The 18,323-nt window shown below is 40.6% G+C and overlaps 1 protein-coding gene across 2 annotated transcripts in view; it reads right to left on the reverse strand.

Annotated features, from left to right (window-relative positions):
• mark4a (MAP/microtubule affinity-regulating kinase 4a) overlaps positions 1-14,212 on the reverse strand; it is a 34,986-nt gene extending 20,774 nt beyond the window's left edge. Inside the window, exons 1-5 of one of the 2 annotated variants that reach the window (XM_080867652.1) lie at positions 13,319-14,210; positions 10,750-10,947; positions 9,308-9,361; positions 5,486-5,534; positions 5,171-5,236 (exon numbers count right to left, since the gene is read on the reverse strand). In XM_080867652.1, the coding sequence (XP_080723778.1) occupies positions 5,171-5,236; positions 5,486-5,534; positions 9,308-9,361; positions 10,750-10,947; positions 13,319-13,372 (421 nt within the window). In that variant the 5' untranslated portion in view covers positions 13,373-14,210. Of the gene's footprint in view, positions 1-5,170; positions 5,237-5,485; positions 5,535-9,307; positions 9,362-10,749; positions 10,948-13,318 lie in introns of both variants that reach the window. The other variant, XM_080867653.1, reaches the window with a different exon arrangement.
• Positions 14,213-18,323: the final 4,111 nt, after the last annotated feature.

An 18,323-nucleotide genomic window follows, 5' to 3' on the forward strand; every position in this document is an offset into this window, starting at 1 on the left:
GATCGACAACACTGCCATTTGTACTATACGTATAAGGTTACAGCCTTATAGAATAGGCTGCTTTGTTCTGCTAAGGTAAGCTAACTGACAACTGGGTCTCATAAGATACTGTGGAGATGAGAGTGGAACAGATTTTCTCACCCTAAGAATAACATCTGTTTTCAATTTTTTGAGGGTGTTAATGCAATAGCATTGAGGCACATTATTTATTGCTCATCAGATGTATTATTCTTATTGGGTGTGCCAGTGCATCAGCATGAAGGCACACTATTATTAGTCAGATTTACTGTTGAGTATGTCAGAACACTGAAACACTGAGGCACATTAGATATTAATAAGTCAGACTTATTTTTATTATTCTCCTTCTTCAGCCTAACTTTTTTTATGCGCGTCTCTATATCAGGATGGGAATGTAACGACAAATTTTTGCAAATTTGATAATAATAATTATTATCATTATAATGGGAGAGGATACTGAAAACGCAGAAACCCAGGCCCAGTAGTTTAAGTTTATAAACAATTTTGATTTTTTTCTGGTGTTTTCCTGCCACAGTGTGATGATGCCATCCACTGTAAATAAATAACCAGAAAAAAATGCTTTCTTTCTTTCTTTTTATTATACTTATATAAAATATTTTTTAATGTGAAGGTGTTTTTGTCCTCTTTTATCTAGTGTTTTTCCCATTATGGTTGGACTTCTCTGGTTCTCCCACCAAAGTCCAGCCTCCTGCAACTGCCTTGCTCATTAAGAGCGATTCGATTAATAGCAAATTCTAGCTGAAAACTCGGAAGTGCAGGGTGTCTTTAATCATAACTAAACATAAGCAAACATGCACTTTCATTGAATTTCTGCATGTAGCGACATTTTTCTAGTCAGGAATTTATTTTCTTTTAATATGACACCAATGCAGAGAGTGTCTACCAGGCACTGGAAATACCCCAGGAGCTATTGATTATTTTGTACATATTTTTACATATGTAGTGTACATAAATTCTCTGAATGATGAGAGACAACGTCAAAGCGATTTTTCAAATAGTGAAGAACAAATCCAGCCGAAGTGAATGAGTGTTTGGAAGGACTTAAACCCCTTGACACTGTGTTTCTATAATGGATCAATTAACTGAGTCTGACAGATCTCAGTCTTGCTATTGATATTTCTCAATGACCAACTTCAACTACATCCCAACAACATTTTTATCAAAAATACAACATAACATTGCCAAAACACAAGGTTATGATTTACTCTTTCTATTGTGAAAATGTATTATCGGCTTTCATGTTTGTAAAATTGGTTGTGCGCAAGCAAGAAAACAACAACTGTGTGGATGTAGCGCGCCACATAATATTAAAGCAAACCAGGAAGCTATTGTTTTCAGACTCATAAGGCATGAAAGCAGTTCTCACAGATGGAAAAAGTATAAATATTCCTCAATTAAGTAGAAGTACAAATACTTGTAAAGTTAAAGTAGCAATTGAACTTAAAAAGTGAAAAAGTAAAAGCTCTGAAATGTACTTGAAGTATAAAAGAAGGCGCACTGACATTTCATACTATGAAGCATCATAATAGCTACAGATCCATGGATTGCACTAGTGTGTTGCTAAAAAAAAACCTAAAACCTAAAAAGTTCAGCAGTGCCCGCACCAAGACTGAAGCTATTGTCAATGGTGTGATACTGCTACATTCAGTGGAAGTCACTCTTGAAGCTCTTAATGAAATCCAGTACGGTGGCATTTCTCCGACTTAAGTAACCATGGAACAGGGAAAATATTCCCAATCATACTTTGACTGGAAGAATGGTGGCGTGCAAACAAAATTAACTGAGGTTAGAAACGCCAAATGAGACAGCAGAAACCATTGCACAATACCTCCCTGGTACCTCACTATAATTTTTCTTATACAGATGAGACATTATTTCTGTAACATTATTTAATTCCAGAGGTTTTTAAGTTATTTTTTTTGCATTTGTTGACTTGTAAAAGCCTATATGACATTTTCTATTTCACCATTCATTAATCGCACAAAGAAGGCATCTTTTAAATATGTTAAAATTTTCTTTAAACAAACAGTATTATTAAAATTCTTCATGACTGGGCCAAATGTCCTCTTTTTTGGAAATCAAAATATGGTCACCCTACACTACTGACACACCTGAATCAACAAGACATAAGTTATTGATATTACATGAGCTATCAAGGATGATTACGGTCAATGAATCTAATCAACATTCTCATCTTAAATTGAATTTGATGTCTGATACCTGCGATATAACCTAACATTGACCATGAACACTAGCTGCTCCAGTCCAATATGGTACATTACTATAAACCTCACCACAGTTAGCAGCTAGCTTCAAGTTTCCAGTCTATAAAATGTCACTGAGCACTCCTTATCTTTAAAAATATTCTCTCTTCTTCCTCTCCTGCCCTGTCATTGTTACACATTTTTCTGTCTCTGCGTAAAGTTGTTTCACATTCTGTCTTTCCTGGGAAATACAGCCTCTGTACCGTTAGCTAACACACACCCTGTGTGACTAGCCAAACAGACACACAGAAAGCTAGCTTAGCTTTGTGTAAATACTAGAAAGGGGAAAGAGCCACTCTGGCTCTGTAGAACATACCAGCCATTGATTATATCTTTGAGAAAAATCCCTTTTTTGTGCATATATTAGATACATCAAGTCAAATAAGAAGGAAAACCAGGGTATTCTTTCAATTCCATCTGCTAAATAAGGCTAACTGGCTGCTACCACTTATATATATATTAGGGGTGCAACGATATTCGTATCGATATTGAACCGTTCGATACAGTGCTTTCGGTTCGGTACGCATATGTATTGAACAATACAATTTTTTTCAAATTTTTTTTTTTTTCAATTTTTTTTTTTTTTTTTTTTTTTTTTGTGTCCCGTTTGGATCTATAGCCATCAGAATTGTTGTCTTGAGGCCAAGAAAGATGCCAAGAGGATTTATTTTAAGTGGATCATCATATTGGTCCATTTGGTCCAAGCATTTCACTACATATCGTACTGTGTATGACTGTGTACGTGACAAATAAAATTTGAATTTGAATTTGAATTTGATTGACCTTTATTATAATTATGAATTTATTTTATTTTCAGTTGCAAACGGGACAGACATGACTGTGGGATAGGACAGGGGGAAAGAATGAAAGAAAGAGGGGGAGAGAAAGAAAGAAAACCAAAGGGGAGAAAAAAAAAGAACAATACAAAATTTGTAATTTATTTTATCAACTTTCCTTCTGACGATGCTGTCTGTGTTGAGCGCTCAGTGAATCTGCATTTGACTACTCCGCCTAGGCTCGAGAGTGCAGCCTAGGCGGAGTAGTCGAACGCAGATTCACTGAGCACTCAACACAGACAGCATGGTCAGAAGGAAGAGCGCAGGGCAAGCTAGCGAGACAGAAGTTGACCTCCCCACCCTCATTCAGATCTGGCGTTTGGAATTATTTTGGTTTTCATGTGATGTATGACCCTGAAGGTAAGCGAGTCATGGACTAAAGTAAAACAGTATGTTGGATGTGCCATGCAATGCTCAATTACATGGGTGGGAGCTAGTGTGTTAGCGCAGTTAGCTCGTTAATGTGTTGGCCGTCTAGCCCCTCTGTATAGGGTAGCTCGTTAACGGAGATTTGCCGTGTTGTGGCGTTAAGGTTATTTCAACGAGATTAACCTGAAAGCACTAGTGGGAACACAACGAATATGACTGCACATTTACACCGACATCATCCTAGTGCAAAGACAAAAACAACAAGCATGCTACAAACTTTAGCCGAGTCATTTAGACAGCTGTTAGCACAGGATTCTCCTTATGGAGACCTGATATGTTTAATATGCTGCTGAGAATATAGCCCAGAAGAAGCGGATAGTATAGCTTTTATTTTGGAAAGAGCCATTTCTCTGTAATAAACTCTCTTTTCCAAAGATGAGTGATTCCTCAATCAGATACAGGGCTCGCAATATCGCTAGCCCGACGTCCCGGAGCTATCTCTGCCCTGCCTGTCGGGCTATTGTAGGAAGGAAAAATATATGTCAATGCTTTTGCATTCTTTCAGAAATGTAGCTGGGTAATTATGTCATTGGGTGAGCCACTGTCAATATGTGACATATTGAAATCGTGTTTGAATTTGCGCTTGTTTTTTTGCTTTCACTTTGCAATCGCGCGAACTGTGTATAGAGAGCGACAGCACTGATCTGTGAGTGATGATAATTTGTGCACCAATTCCTCTGACATCGTCTTATTAATTGTTAGCTTACTATGCAAACATGACAAGTGAAATCTCCCGCAGCTTAAACATGTGAGAGGTTGATTGCGCAGAGAATCGCTGAGCTTATGTGAGTGCGGCAGGATATACATTTCACTACGATGACCTGGATGATTGAGAACCTTCACAGACAGATATATATTTTAGTTCTGCTGAGCCAAATAAGACAGGTCAGGGTGAAGAAGTGACAGCCAAAGAAAAACTTACCACAAAACGGAGAAGTTATGACAAATCAGACTATAAGGCAAAAAGAAAGTGCAGCTTTATGGTTTCATGGACAAAAGAATTTCTGTGGCTGCAATATGACGAGCTAAAAAACAACACGCACAAGGGTTAGGGTTAAATTTAAAAACTGTACTTTTGTGTTAAAATATATATTTATAATTTTAATAAATGACAAATTAAAAAGGCATGAACATTTTTTTTGTATCGAAAAAATATCGAACCGTGACACCAAAGTATCGAACCGAACCGTGAATTTTGTGTATCGTTGCACCCCTAATATATATATATATATATATATATATATATATATATATATATATATATATATATGTATATATATATATATATATATATGTATATATATATATTTCCTCTATTTACATGAGAGTGAAAATCAATCTTATTAAGCTAATATTAAACTGAACCCTTTTTTAACCTGTTCTGTGGATATGGATGAAAAAAGGAATCAGTGTTTTTAAAAAATTGTACCACTTTTATTTTGTTTTATTGCACATCCTAAAGAAAGACCGCATCTGTAAAATCAGCCACATAGTGCTCTCACAAACAGTTTTCATTTTGGAGCTTAGATGCCAAATCTGCAACCCTATACATCATTTGGGCTCCATCATAGCTTTCCTGGACATGATGGTTGATGTACCTACCTCCACTGGCATATTCCATGACTAGGTAAAGGGTCTTATCCGTCTCAATCACCTCGAAAAGCTGCACTGTAGCCCAAAACAGAACCAGATCAACATCAAAACACAAAACAAAAGCTGTTAATGTTATAAAAAATGCACAGGTATCTGTCTGGCTCTCTTAATATGGAGGAAAGTCATTAGTGCAATGGGAGGTATTGATACATGTGAGATGTCACTCTGCACTTCAGTCAGTGACTGCTTAAGAGCTCAAACCTTTTTACTACTGGCTGCGCCCACACCTTGTGACAAAGTATGGTAATGTGTACATTAACTTACCTATGTTTGGGTGATTTAAGCCTTTCATTATCCGTACCTCCCGAAAAAGCTGGAAGAAGAAACAAAATTTACATTTCATGATAAATAAAACCTCAGTGGAATTAGGTGCTCAGGATAACTGGTTTCAACTATGGAACCAGTCTCTATACAGTGGTGGAGAGGGCATTTCTGCATTCACTTTGTAGAGATCCATGTCAGTTAAACTAGAGTTTCCCAGAAGTTTTATGATCCCAGAGAACCATGAAAATGTCAAGCAATTATAAGTAGGCTGAGCTTCTCATTTGAAGCATGTTGCTGTTAATTCCCACATGTGACACTGAATACTAAAATAGTTGAAATGTCAGTAGAAACTGAGCACAGTTAAACACTTCATGTAAACTATTTTCTCCATTTCATTTAATTCACTTTTAAATTAAAATAACAAATCTGTCATTTTCTAATTGCACAATTTAGAACTTTTTAAAGATAAATTCCAGTTAGGGGCTCACATTTGTCCATTGCATGTTGCTCTTTGTATATACATATACATATCATGCTCATTTCCAGCCATACACTTTATTCTTGGACATCTCTAAAGTAGCTCATCATGATTCACATTAACAAATTTTTTTTTTTTAATCTAATACTGTATGTTATGAAGGTGAGGCTCTCCCTAAAGTGTGCAATATTAGCTGCATACATCTTAATGACCCCTACCTAAAACCACGATTTCGTTTCACATGCAGATTTAGTAAGTCTGTCGAAGGGCAGCATCCAGTGCTTGCGAGCACTTGCCTTGACAATTCGCCAGTTTAAAGGTTCCAGAAAATTTAAAGTAACATCATTGTCAGGAGAGCCCGAGACAAACCTTTCTCAACAAACGGGGAGCAAGTGAAGCAACTACAAATGAGATAGCAAGATACTGTAGAACTGTTGACTGACATATTACCTGGTAGTGAATACATTGATGGGTTATCTAGGTAATCACAAACAGGCAGGAGTTAGCTTTAAAGCAACAGGCAATGAGTGTGAGCGTTAGAAATGTGTTTACTGAGAACTCAGCATCTATGCAACCAGAAACCCTTTATAAAACAGAGGTGCTGCCCAGCTGGTCAGTGGCATGAAAAAAATTGCCTCACTTTTCAAAATTGGAAATTATAGCCCTTTTGTACAGTACATGTACAGTCTGTGATGTAAATAACGGTGTGCCCTATAATGCCCACAACGCTTTTATAACAAAGAATTTATAACTTATCTTGTAATGCATCTCTTCTGACGTGAACAGAGTACACATATAGTCATTCGTCTTTATAGTACAGTAATGTGCAATTCATTTTACCACAAAAAACCAAAGAGGAGCAGACAAATGTATAACAATCCTGATAATAAAATGATTTTCATTTTAAGAGCAAGCAAAGCCCACACAGCAGTGTGATGAATGGAGCCAAATTCAGACCAACATCTACTCTGACCCCCCCTCCTGTCTGTGATACTGTGAGGCACATATTTGTACACTTCAGTCAGGGGCTTTAAAATTGATGCCAGCTCTCCCAGTTCCATGAACATACAGTAACAGTACCACTGTCATAACAAAAGGCAGTTGGTGGCAACTCTCTTCCATGATGTCAACTACAAAAAAAAGGAAGAAGAAAAAAACGATGGTGCGATAAGCAATTCTATTCTTTTTTTCTCACTCCCCTTTCCCACATCTCCCTCCATCCCCTCCTCCTCCTTCTCCATTCAATTCCTTCAGCAGTGCCCCAATATCACTGTTGCCATAGCAACCTAGGTATTAAGACCAAGCTCCTTCCCAGCTTCTCCAGCTGTGCTAGAGGGAATCTTGGGATGCGTAGCGCTTAAGTGTCTTATCATCCAGGCCATCCCATTAATTCCTTGCTCATCACAACGAGGCTGAGAAGAGTCAGATCCATCAAAACAATAAACAAACCCCCAACACTGCAAAGAAACAGCAGGTCTATGTCAGGATGCATGTGAACAGTGGTTATAAGCTTCCTGGCCGTAGCTAGGACAGAGCAGAAACGCGCTGAAATAGAAATTTCTGCTTGGATGTGATGTGTCTTTAACACACACTTCATTTCAGACAGGACTGTCGTATAAAGAGAAGACAATTACTTCCATCTGCAGCAATTTATATTTGGCGGCAAGGCTCTGTTCTGTGGCCTCTCCACCAATTCTATGCACATGTATGGAAGGCAGGGAGAGCAATAAGACCCCATAGCATTGTAAAGTAGACGATGGATGGCACTGATGAAGTCAGAAATAGCCAGAACAAGAGGAACTGGAATGGTGGTGAGCTGCAAAGTGGCACGCACCTGTAGCAAGTGCGGACAGGTTGAAGCAGCTCGAATATCTAAACGAGATTGACCAGTTACATACATACAAAGGTGTCAATGATGTGGGATGTCACTGTTAGCTTTTGTATTCTGCCTGAATTAACATGCTTAAGTTCGGACTTTGTTATCTTTCAACTAATCTCTACAAAACCATCCACATTGTGTTAATATGGCCTCTTTTGTGTGTTTAAATCTAAGGACTTTCACTAGCCCACAGGTATGTGAAAAACTATAACCAGTGGCCAGGTGTTGAGTTTTCTCCCTAATTGGTGAAAATTCCTTCACCTCTCTCGTCTCCCACAATCCAATCCAAAAAAAGGTGCACCCAGGAAGATGGCATGACATGGAAGTTAGGATTACAGCTCCTGAACCGGATGCCATGAAATAAGCACCAGAAATATGATTTTAAGAATGAGGATTGCAGGAAGTCAGTGATCAAAATCTTCCAGGACATTTTTGCAATGGTGTTACCCTCCACATTAATGTAAACAAGGGGTCCTATCCTATAGAAGTAGTGTCTTGTTGACTGCATCAAGCCAGACATGCAGATGTCTTCAGTCAAATGAAATCACACACATACTACACACAAATAAAACTGGATTATTTCGCCCCTGATTTGATTTTCCCTGGTCTGTTCACGTCTTGTGCACAGGCAGAGGAGCTTGTGCATGTTGTGATGTTGAGACTTTGGCATTATGTGGATATTATAGGATGCAGCACATGTCACATGCATTTTCTGAGCTTCTATAGACATTTTATTTTTCTACATCACACAGCTACATGAGGCGCACATTTTGAGACACAACAGCTTTTAATTAATAAAATAATGAAATCTTCAATCCATGTCTCCAGCTCCAAGTGTCTATAAACCCAGCTCCTGCTCCATCTATACCAGACATCCATGTATAACAAGCCATACAAGTATCTACAGTTCAGACTCACATCTCAACATTCTGCCCAGCAGGAACAAGAAACCAGACTGTGCCATGCACCCGACAGACACCAAGGACAGCTGATTTTGTTCCAGTCCACCTCTGAACTGCTACAAAATCTTCTGTTTTCTTTGTTATGCATAGAAACAAGCTTTTCATGGCAATCTAAGAAGGTATAGGTTGTGTGACTGTGGTTTATGAAATAACTCAGTCCCTCTCAGGCCGGTGATTAGCCCGGAGAGAGACAAGAGTTGATCTCTGGAACAGAGGTCTCCTCTCACTCCCATCCAGTCCCTAGCACCTGTCAAACAGCATCACATCCCATGAGCCCTCTCTCTATCAGATGCTGTCTCATTCCTGTCCCTTGTGAGAGGGTGGAAGCAGCTGAGGACAAACCTGACCAGCCTCTAAACCCCCAACAGAATCCGCCTAACTTGAATGCTTTGTTTCTGCTTATGAAGACAAATAACATCAAACCAGTGTGCGTTTCTATTTTGTACCTGAGCACATAACACATATATTCCCTCGTCTCATTAGTATCAAAAGGAAAAACTCACCTTTTGTAGGCTGGTTGGGTTCAACTGAGTTTTGTCAATGATTTTTATTGCAACCTGGAAGAGACATCAAGGAATTTTTGATGAGTGAAAAAAAGATAGCACCACTCTTATATGATGCTGTGAAGCCTTTCCTACTGATATAACTGACTCATATCTAAGAATTCTTTTCTCAGCACTCAAGAAATGCAGAAAAATCTCATTTTGAGAGGCATATTTAAATCGTCTTCTACAGCAAGTAAACATGGACTGAGGCCACTCGGAACATTTACTTCCACAAGCTGTTGTCACGCGAATTTGAGCGGATTTAATCCCTACTGACTAGAACTGGTGCTGCTAAACCAGGCGCTGCTAAGTAGATGATGAAAGTTCTTTCCGAGCTTTGTTAAATACATAATTAATCATAAAGTGTCATAAAGAAAACATGTACTACAAATTATAAAAACATGTATTAAAAGTTATTATTCTCTGTCTCTCTTCCACAGCATGTCTTTATCCTGTCTTCTTTCTCTCACCCCAACCGGTCGCAGCAGATGGCCCCTCCCCTCCCTGAGCCTGGTTCTGCCGGAGGTTTCTTCCTGTTAAAAGGGAGTTTTTCCTTCCCACTGTCGCCAAAGTGCTTGCTCATAGGAGGTCATATGATTGTTGGGTTTTTCTCTGTATGTATTATTTTAGGGTCTACCTTACAATATAAAGCGCCTTGAGGTGACTGTTGTTGCTGTATAAATAAAATGGAACTGAATTGAAAAACTTGTTAACTCTTATCTTATTAGACGTAATGCAATTATTTAGTCGTGTGTTTAGATTAGGTTGTTTTTACACCCACAGTTTGAAATAATTTCACTTCATAGTTTCCCAGTTTCCCTTAAAAGGACCTCGTATGTGTTTCCTTATTTCCTGTCATACATGTAGTATTGCAGTGGTGCATGCTCATGTTAAACATGGCTATAGTTTAATATAATGAGTCCACTGTATCCACAACTAACGCCTTGTGAGCACATTAGCCCCTCCTCTCTGTTTGTGAGTGGCAGCCGATGAGAAGAAAGGTGGCTTAAACTGAAGGACTTCGCTGAGGCACATGCAGTATATATGGACTATTTTGAACTTTGAGTCATCCAAAGAAATTCTACTTGAGTCCAAGAATAAAATATGGAGCTTGAAGCTCAGCATTAAAGATACAGAAGATAAGTCAATCTATTTGTGTTAAAATAGCTGGCTCAAAGAAAAGTACACAAATACATTTTAGAGAAGGACTAATTAGGAGGCAAGGAAAATTTACTTTTTAGAAAATATAATTAAAAGGAGGGCTCTCATGAAGACATACTACTGGATTCTTAAGATAATATTAAGGACACCAGCACATCGGCCAAGTGTTAGCTTTCATTTTTTACAGTTATATCCATCACTCACTCCCACCTTTGATGTCTGTTTCTCTTGTAACTCACCTCCCTGCCCGTCAAAATGTGGCGGGCCAGCTTGACCTTGGCAAAGTTTCCTTTGCCGATGGTCTTGAGCAGGCGGTAGTTGCCTATGTGCGGCTGTTCGTCAGAGCAAGAGGCAATCGAGTTCCTGCACCGGGCACCCAGAGAGCGGCTGGACTGGCTGGTGGCCTTATCTGAGCGGCTGGCCCCCAGTGACACATGCTGGAGGAAAATGAAGGGGAAGAGGTTAGGTCACTGTGCCAACAGCAATATCACACAGAGCAGCAGCAGCAGGCTGGAAAAGGACTTAAAGGATGATCTACAACCTCAAACGACTGATGGGCCTCCAGAAGTAAAATAGCATGCATTAGTTAGTGCCTGCAGCCTCTTCAAGCTACTCATAAACCCTGTCTCCAAACAATAAGACACCTCTCTCTTTTAGTAGCTAAAGTGTTTGTCACATTGATCGCTGCACAGTGTAACACATACTGTGTAAGTGACAAAAAACACATTGGTGACAACACTTACAATAACCAACCCAGCTTTGTATATCAAATACTGCTAAGCTCATAATGACAAGTTGGTGCCATATCCCATAATCATTCCAACAGATGTTTGACCCGTAATGACAAAGAGCAACAACCTGGAGCTGATCTGCATGTGACTACATGTCCCTCGTTCCTGGGCTAACAGCTGTATTCCAACACAACATACTGTTTCCATTTTGGGCTCAGCATCATCTTCTTCAGAGGTCTGCTACTTCACTGCTGAGAGATGTCTTCATCCATTTTGACAGGGGATACAGGTAACGCTGTTGCTAGAATATGTGGTGGCCCTGAAGCTTTCACAACCCTGTAAACAGTTGATCCTGGACCCCAACACTTTAGAGCATTGCTGTGCAGTTCTGATAGTCTCAAGCTTGAGTCACAGATAATTTTCAAGCGGAAAACGACAACATGCAATCACACAAGCAAAGCCTGATGCAGCACAGTATGAAACAGCTACTTGTCATGTGACAAACAAAGGGAAGATATTAAAGAGGGAAACATAAGAACAGGTGGTAGTGAGTGGGGCAATAAAGAGGTATCACCTTTCACTGTTTGTAAGAGGAAGAAGTAAAAAAACAACAACACAAAAACAAAAAAATAGGGAGCAGATGCCGACACAGTGGTCCCTGGCCAGCCCTGGGCCCTGAGGCATCACACTTCCATTCCCCCCCAGCATGTCATCTTGCTCTTAGTTTCACACGCAAACACAACCACTCATAGCCTTAACCCCCACCTTCCGTTATTCCTTCTCTTGCTTCCAGTCATGTTCCTATGCCCCACCTTGGTGCCAGTCGGGATCCAAACTCCACAATCAAACATCTCCAACCAATACCACGGGCAGCACAAACATGCATGCGTGGCGAGCAAGCGAGTGCATTAATCCCCCTGCGCTGTTCGTTGCACATCAAGCCAAGCCTCACCTGTGACTGCCAATATGGCAAGACACCGCTTCATCCGCTCCATCCACTCATCTGTCATCATCGTATAATCGAGATGCAACAGTAACAGCTCCAGATCACTTCTAATAGATGAATCTCCATTCACAATCAATCATACACCTCGTAAAGTCACACACTCCTGCACATTCACTTCCACACACACACATCCACACATCTATTGGCTTACCCATCCTTCTGTGCTGAAAGCTCTGCTAACAAACAGATGGGGTTGGGGTGGGGGGAGGGGGTGCAAAAGTGTTGAGGGCAATGAAATGACATAATGCAACATAAATCAGTCATGCGCCCATTTAGATATTAGATGGATGGATTCCACATATGCAGAACCTGTTCGGTGTCAGCTTGCTTCTTTTCTGCAGGCCGTTTCTGTTTTCCACAGCATACAATGTATGGCGCTGTCTGACACCCACTGGCTCTGGGGTTGATCGCTTTGTAGGCTGCGCAGCAATGGACTGCACATCATTTTACGCAGTAATCCCCTGGCTTCAGCCGAACAGTCCAGATATTCTCTCTACGTTTATTTTGGCCTCTTGTGCTGCTCTCGTCCCACCCATCCAATTTCTAGGGAACACACACACACACACACACACACACACACACACACACACACACACACACACACACACACACACACACACACACACACACACAACAGCAGCAGCAGCAGCAGCAGCAAGGAGTATAATGTGACATCACTATCTCTCCAAGCCTTATAATAAGAGGTGACGGCTGGTCTTCAGGCTTTCTGCGCATATCCGCTGAGCGTTATCGTATGCGGATGGACTCATTCCGGGCTGTTTGCCTGCCATCAGCTCTTTCCCTGCACAGACACCCAAGGTTAGCCTTTTTTTTTTCAAAGAGCCTGCTCTGTTTAAATATCCGTCCAATATCAGGACAGCAGAGCCTCAAACGGGAAAAACATCACCATCTACGACCCCCCTCCCCTCAACCACCCGCACAATGAATAAAACCACAAACTGCCCAAAGCCACACATATGCAGATATCTTTTTTTCTTCTTTTTTTAAGGGATGCACGATCTATCGTCTGCAGGCACACAAACACAGGCTGCAGACTGGAATTGCACTTACATGGTCTCCACTACTCCTGTCGTTTCCAGACGGTAATGCAGATCGAGAAGACATGTTGTTTTCTTTCTCCTTTTTTTCCCTGAGTAAGAATCACGGTGTGCGCGCGCGGATGAGATTTACAGGCTCCACAGACGGAATAACATCCGCAGATATGACCCACCGTCCCAAATCAATCTGCCTCTTCTCCAACCGGCCGAGCCACGGTCGAGAGGAGACCTCTGCCTATCATGGCAGCAATGGGTATGTGGAAGGGGGGTGTCCTCAAACAAGCTGCATGTTCCACCATGCACTGTCAAGAAAGGGAAAAAATGAGCGGTGCAGCAGATGCCGTGTAACGCAAATCCCGAGCACTGAAGAAGTGCTAAAATGCGGTGATGTTTGGACGGAACCCAGCGTCTCTGTGGCGACTCTCCACCCCCTGCCTCATCCTCATTTCGCCATACAAAACAAACACAGCTCCCTCTGGATGTGTGTCATCTCCCTCTGTCATAATACCGACCGACAGAGCCCGTCCTTAACCCCACAACGCCAATGCAAGCCGCAGCACGAAAACGCGGCTTTACGGTGCAGCGGAGGGAAAAGGCCGAAATGTTCGGAAATCGGTATTCCAGGTCGGTGAGATGCGCACCACCGTAAAGTCAGGAAGAAGACACAGGGACGAGACTTCCGGTCGGTTTGGGGGACTGACAATATGAAAGTTATGTTTGATGTTCGAGACAAAACGACTCAAATATCTATTATCTGATCTATCAGGTGATCACTTTCAGCCTTTGTGTATGAGGGTAAGAACCAGGGCCCCTCCCTCCGGGGGCTTTAATCTGAATGCACACTAAACCTATATTGTGGTCAGTTGTTACGCTCCATTAAATACCTTTGTGTTGTGTCTTTATGTAAAGGAACACACAAAACAGCATCAACATAAGGAACATATGCTATAATGCAGTAATGCTCTCATATTGTGTATCGTTTCCAAACAATTATCTCCTCCTAATGTTAATGATGGTGAGATTAAAATAACAATGATGACGATAAAAGAGGTTGCTTGGGTCAGGCGGAGGCCGATGATTCCCTAAAACATGTTGTTACATATTTACATTTTTCTTTTTGCTTTCTTCTGGCACCTGGATGTTGTTTTTACTCAGAGTTTCAATGAGTGGTTAATTCATTTTAAACCTTTTTTATTTTCACGTGTGTATCTTAATCGGTCTCCATAAAGAGCATTAATGTAGCTACAAATTAACCAATAATAAAGCAGGCCGTAGAAGTATCACCCTCTCGTTGTGCTAACTGGGGGTCAGACCGAAGCGCTCCACACATCGACCAACTTCACCATTTTATTTTGGAAACTCAATTTCCTAACTTCCTGCCTGAGCTGTCTAACCGTATTGCGTTTGATGCGACTTAGATGCGCCACATCAAAGATGCTGACAGGTCCAGCACAACACAACCCACTACCGGTTATACCAGCGTAGTTTTGTGCGTAAATGAGCATAAACTATCCAAAGATGGCCGAAGTGCAAGGCTTCTCCATCCAAAACAGTGATTCATAAAGCGGTTCTCTGCCTTTATAAGACCTGGTGTCTGGCTGGGGCCTGCACAGGGAGAGAGATAGTGTTTGCTGTGGGAGCTGAGGCTCTTCTCTCTGTTAGAGCGAATGCCTTAAAAGGCAGAGGCATCACAGAGTTAAAACGTGAATCCCTTTGTGTATAATGTAATGAAATCCCCTGAAACTTAACATAATGGGTGGAAAACTGTTTTGAAATTGTAACCAGGCAAATGTTGTCCCCCCCCCCCCCCAATAAACCTCTACACAACACTCCTAAAATTACACATTCTAAACATTTTAGGGATCCAGAAATAAAAGTGCCAAGCTACTTCATATCCACTCATCAACTCTGGAATAATGATACTTTATTCTTCACATTGTCAGTGAGGTGCTTCCTGGTTCCCTCTAGGCTACTGGCTTCATATGAGCACGTGTGTATATGTGAGTGTCTGCACACACACACACATATACATGCTTTGCATTCTGTCTGATGGCCAGCAGGAGGTGACATTTATGGTTGCAGAACATGTCTGACTATATAGAAGTCTGTGATTAAATGGCCCTCAGCTCCCTTCATCTATCACCTCAGTCAAAGCTTTTCTGACTAGTTTTTTGGTCTCAGTTGCTGGTTTCAGTTCTTACTGAATACAGTATGATGTTTATTTTGTAAATTATTGCCTCCATTAATTTCCAGAAGGATGATAAAGAAGAATACATTTTGCCTGCTGTGTGAACAGAGTGCCTCAGTTTAACACTTGCTCACGACACACTGTTTCAAAACATATGGAATATAACGACGATGCTCCACTCAAGGCTTTAAAAAAAGAAGTTCACAAAGCAGCAATGTTTAATGTCTATTCTATGGTCCACACTGGGTTTGTGGAACACACCAACACACAGTCATGACACTACGACCTGTGCAGAGGTACTGTGACTGATGCCTTATCTATCTGTCTGTTTTGTCTTGCACTTAGTAAAAGATGCACATGTGCATGTCTACAGCTCCCTAAAACTAGGAATTAAGAAGCTATGGCTAGTTAGCCTGATTGTCTCTTTTGCTGTGCTTTAATGGCATTCTGTTATTTGCTTAGGTAGAGATGCCTTTTCTGTACTCACCAAAGAACTCTATAATAAGTAACTTTTGCATCCGTTGTCATTCAAACGATCTCCTTGTCGTTACTCAAATTCCAGCTTTATTTAAGTGTGAGGCAAAATCAGGTTTTCTGAAACACAAGGCTTTGCCCTCTATTTCCTCCACCTCAGATGCTTTATTACACATCTGTCAAGTTGTTTTTTGTGTGGCTCATGCCTGATGGCTTATCTTATGTTTCTAAGAATGAAGGCCCCTGTTAAAGGTGCCATCCAGACTTTAATTAAATTGTGCTTGCCCTATTTTTGTTAAGCATATAGCCATTCCTGAGAAACCAATTTATGTCGTTTCCACTGACCCTCCTACAACTACACTGCGATCTTCCTAATAGTAGGCTACTTTCACAAGATGACTTCTTACACACTCTCCCCAGACTTCCAACAGAGACAGTAATCTGTCATCCATCATGTTTTCATAGCCCTCCTGTCTGCTGTCTTCTAGGAGAACTGTCCTCCAGTTCATACTTCCATCACAGCGCTCAGGTTTGTAAAATGTAAATGAGTACAAAGTATATATTTTCTCAGTGATAATATGTGAAGTTGCTACAACAAAACCAGATTCCAGCATCACCAGCAGTCCTTGCTGGTTCATAAGTAAATAGCTCAATAGTCTGACAATTGCTAAGAATTTAGGGATTTCATCCTCTGCTGTACACGATATCATTAACATTCTGAAAAGTAGACTGAAAGCCAGTAATGAATCAATCTTTGGGTCTTCATGCAGCATTGCATTAGGTTTAAACTTTAGGGAAAAATGTCAGTGTTGAACAAGTGCTGCTGGTTTCTCCAGGTGTAAATTCATTTAAGATGGAGCGATGCAAAGGAGAAAAATGTACTAGATAATCAGTTTTTTCTATCTGTGCAGTCATATCGTTATAAAATATCAGACTGAAGCACTTAAATGAGCTTTGAAAATTTTGTCTGTGAATCTGCCACTTCTGGCATCAGTTTCCCTCTACTTTCTTTGAACTTGATTCACAGCGATAGGAGCTCATTGTTAAATTAAAAGGTAAATGTTACTGTGGACTACACTGATTTAAGAATGTGAACACCTAACCGCTGTGCTAGGACCTGTATGAGACTGTAATTGGACACAAGACTGCTTGGAACTCAGTGCTAATGTCAGCATGCTAACAGTGAAAATGCTGAAATGCTGATCAGTCTAATGTCTAATGTTTGTGTGTTGTGCCATCTAAGATTAGTATGTTAGCATACTAACACTGGCCCATGTACACATGTAGATGCTACACTGGTCACTGGAATTATGTCAATGCAGCCACCATGTTGTTACAGAGCCTTGTAATGCATGCTAATCTAGAGAGGCAGAAATGTGTAATTAAAATTATTATAACTCACTCACTGAATTTTCAAACAAATTTCAAGCATTGTTTTTCTTTTTAAATATTAAAAAATGCTTATATTATGTTGATAGTAATCATAATGGTTCTTTAGTGTAATGTTTAAAATAAACATTACAGTTCTTCCCAATTTATAACTGAGCAACAGGCAGTATTAATCCATCATTTAAATGGCTTTATGGTCCAGTCCTGTCAAAGTTTAGCTTAAACGAGAGCTCCAGACAAATCATTCAGTCTCCTTTCCTCAGTGGCTCTTTCAATCTGTGTCTTTTTGGGAACCTGCACACAAAATAAATCCAGTCTGTGCTGCGCTGCATGTTTTGCTTGAAACAATCTACAGGGTGGGCCATTTATATGGATACACCGTAATAACATGGGAATGGTTGGTGATATTAAAGTCCTGTCTGTGGCACATTAGTATATGTGAGGGGCAAACTCCTCAAGATGGGTGGTGACCATGGTGACCATTTAGAAGTCGGCCATCTTGGATACAACTTTTGTTTTTTCAATAGGAAGAGGGCCATGTGACGCATCAAACTTATTGGTAATGTCACAAGAAAAACAATGGTGTGCTTGGTTTCAACGTAACTTTATTCTTTCATGAGTTATTTACAAGTTTCTGAACACTTATAAAATGTGTTCAATGTGCTGCCCATTGTGTTGGATTGTCAATGCAACCCTCTTCTCCCACTCTTCACACACTCATAGCAACACCGCAGGAGAAATGCCAGCACAGGCATCCAGTATCCGTAGTTTCAGGTGCTGCACATCTCGCATCTTCACACCATAGACAACTGCCTTCAGATGACCCCAAAGATAAAAGTCTATGGGGGTCAGATCGGGAGACCTTGGGGGCCATTCAACTGGCCCACGACGACCAATCCACTTTCCAGGAAACTGTTCATCTAGGAATGCTCAGACCTGGCACCCATAATGAGGTGGTGCACCATCT

The sequence above is a fragment of the Rhamphochromis sp. 'chilingali' genome (genome assembly GCF_963969265.1).
Source record: "Rhamphochromis sp. 'chilingali' genome assembly, chromosome: 19".
Lineage (NCBI taxonomy): Eukaryota > Metazoa > Chordata > Actinopteri > Cichliformes > Cichlidae > Rhamphochromis > Rhamphochromis sp. 'chilingali'.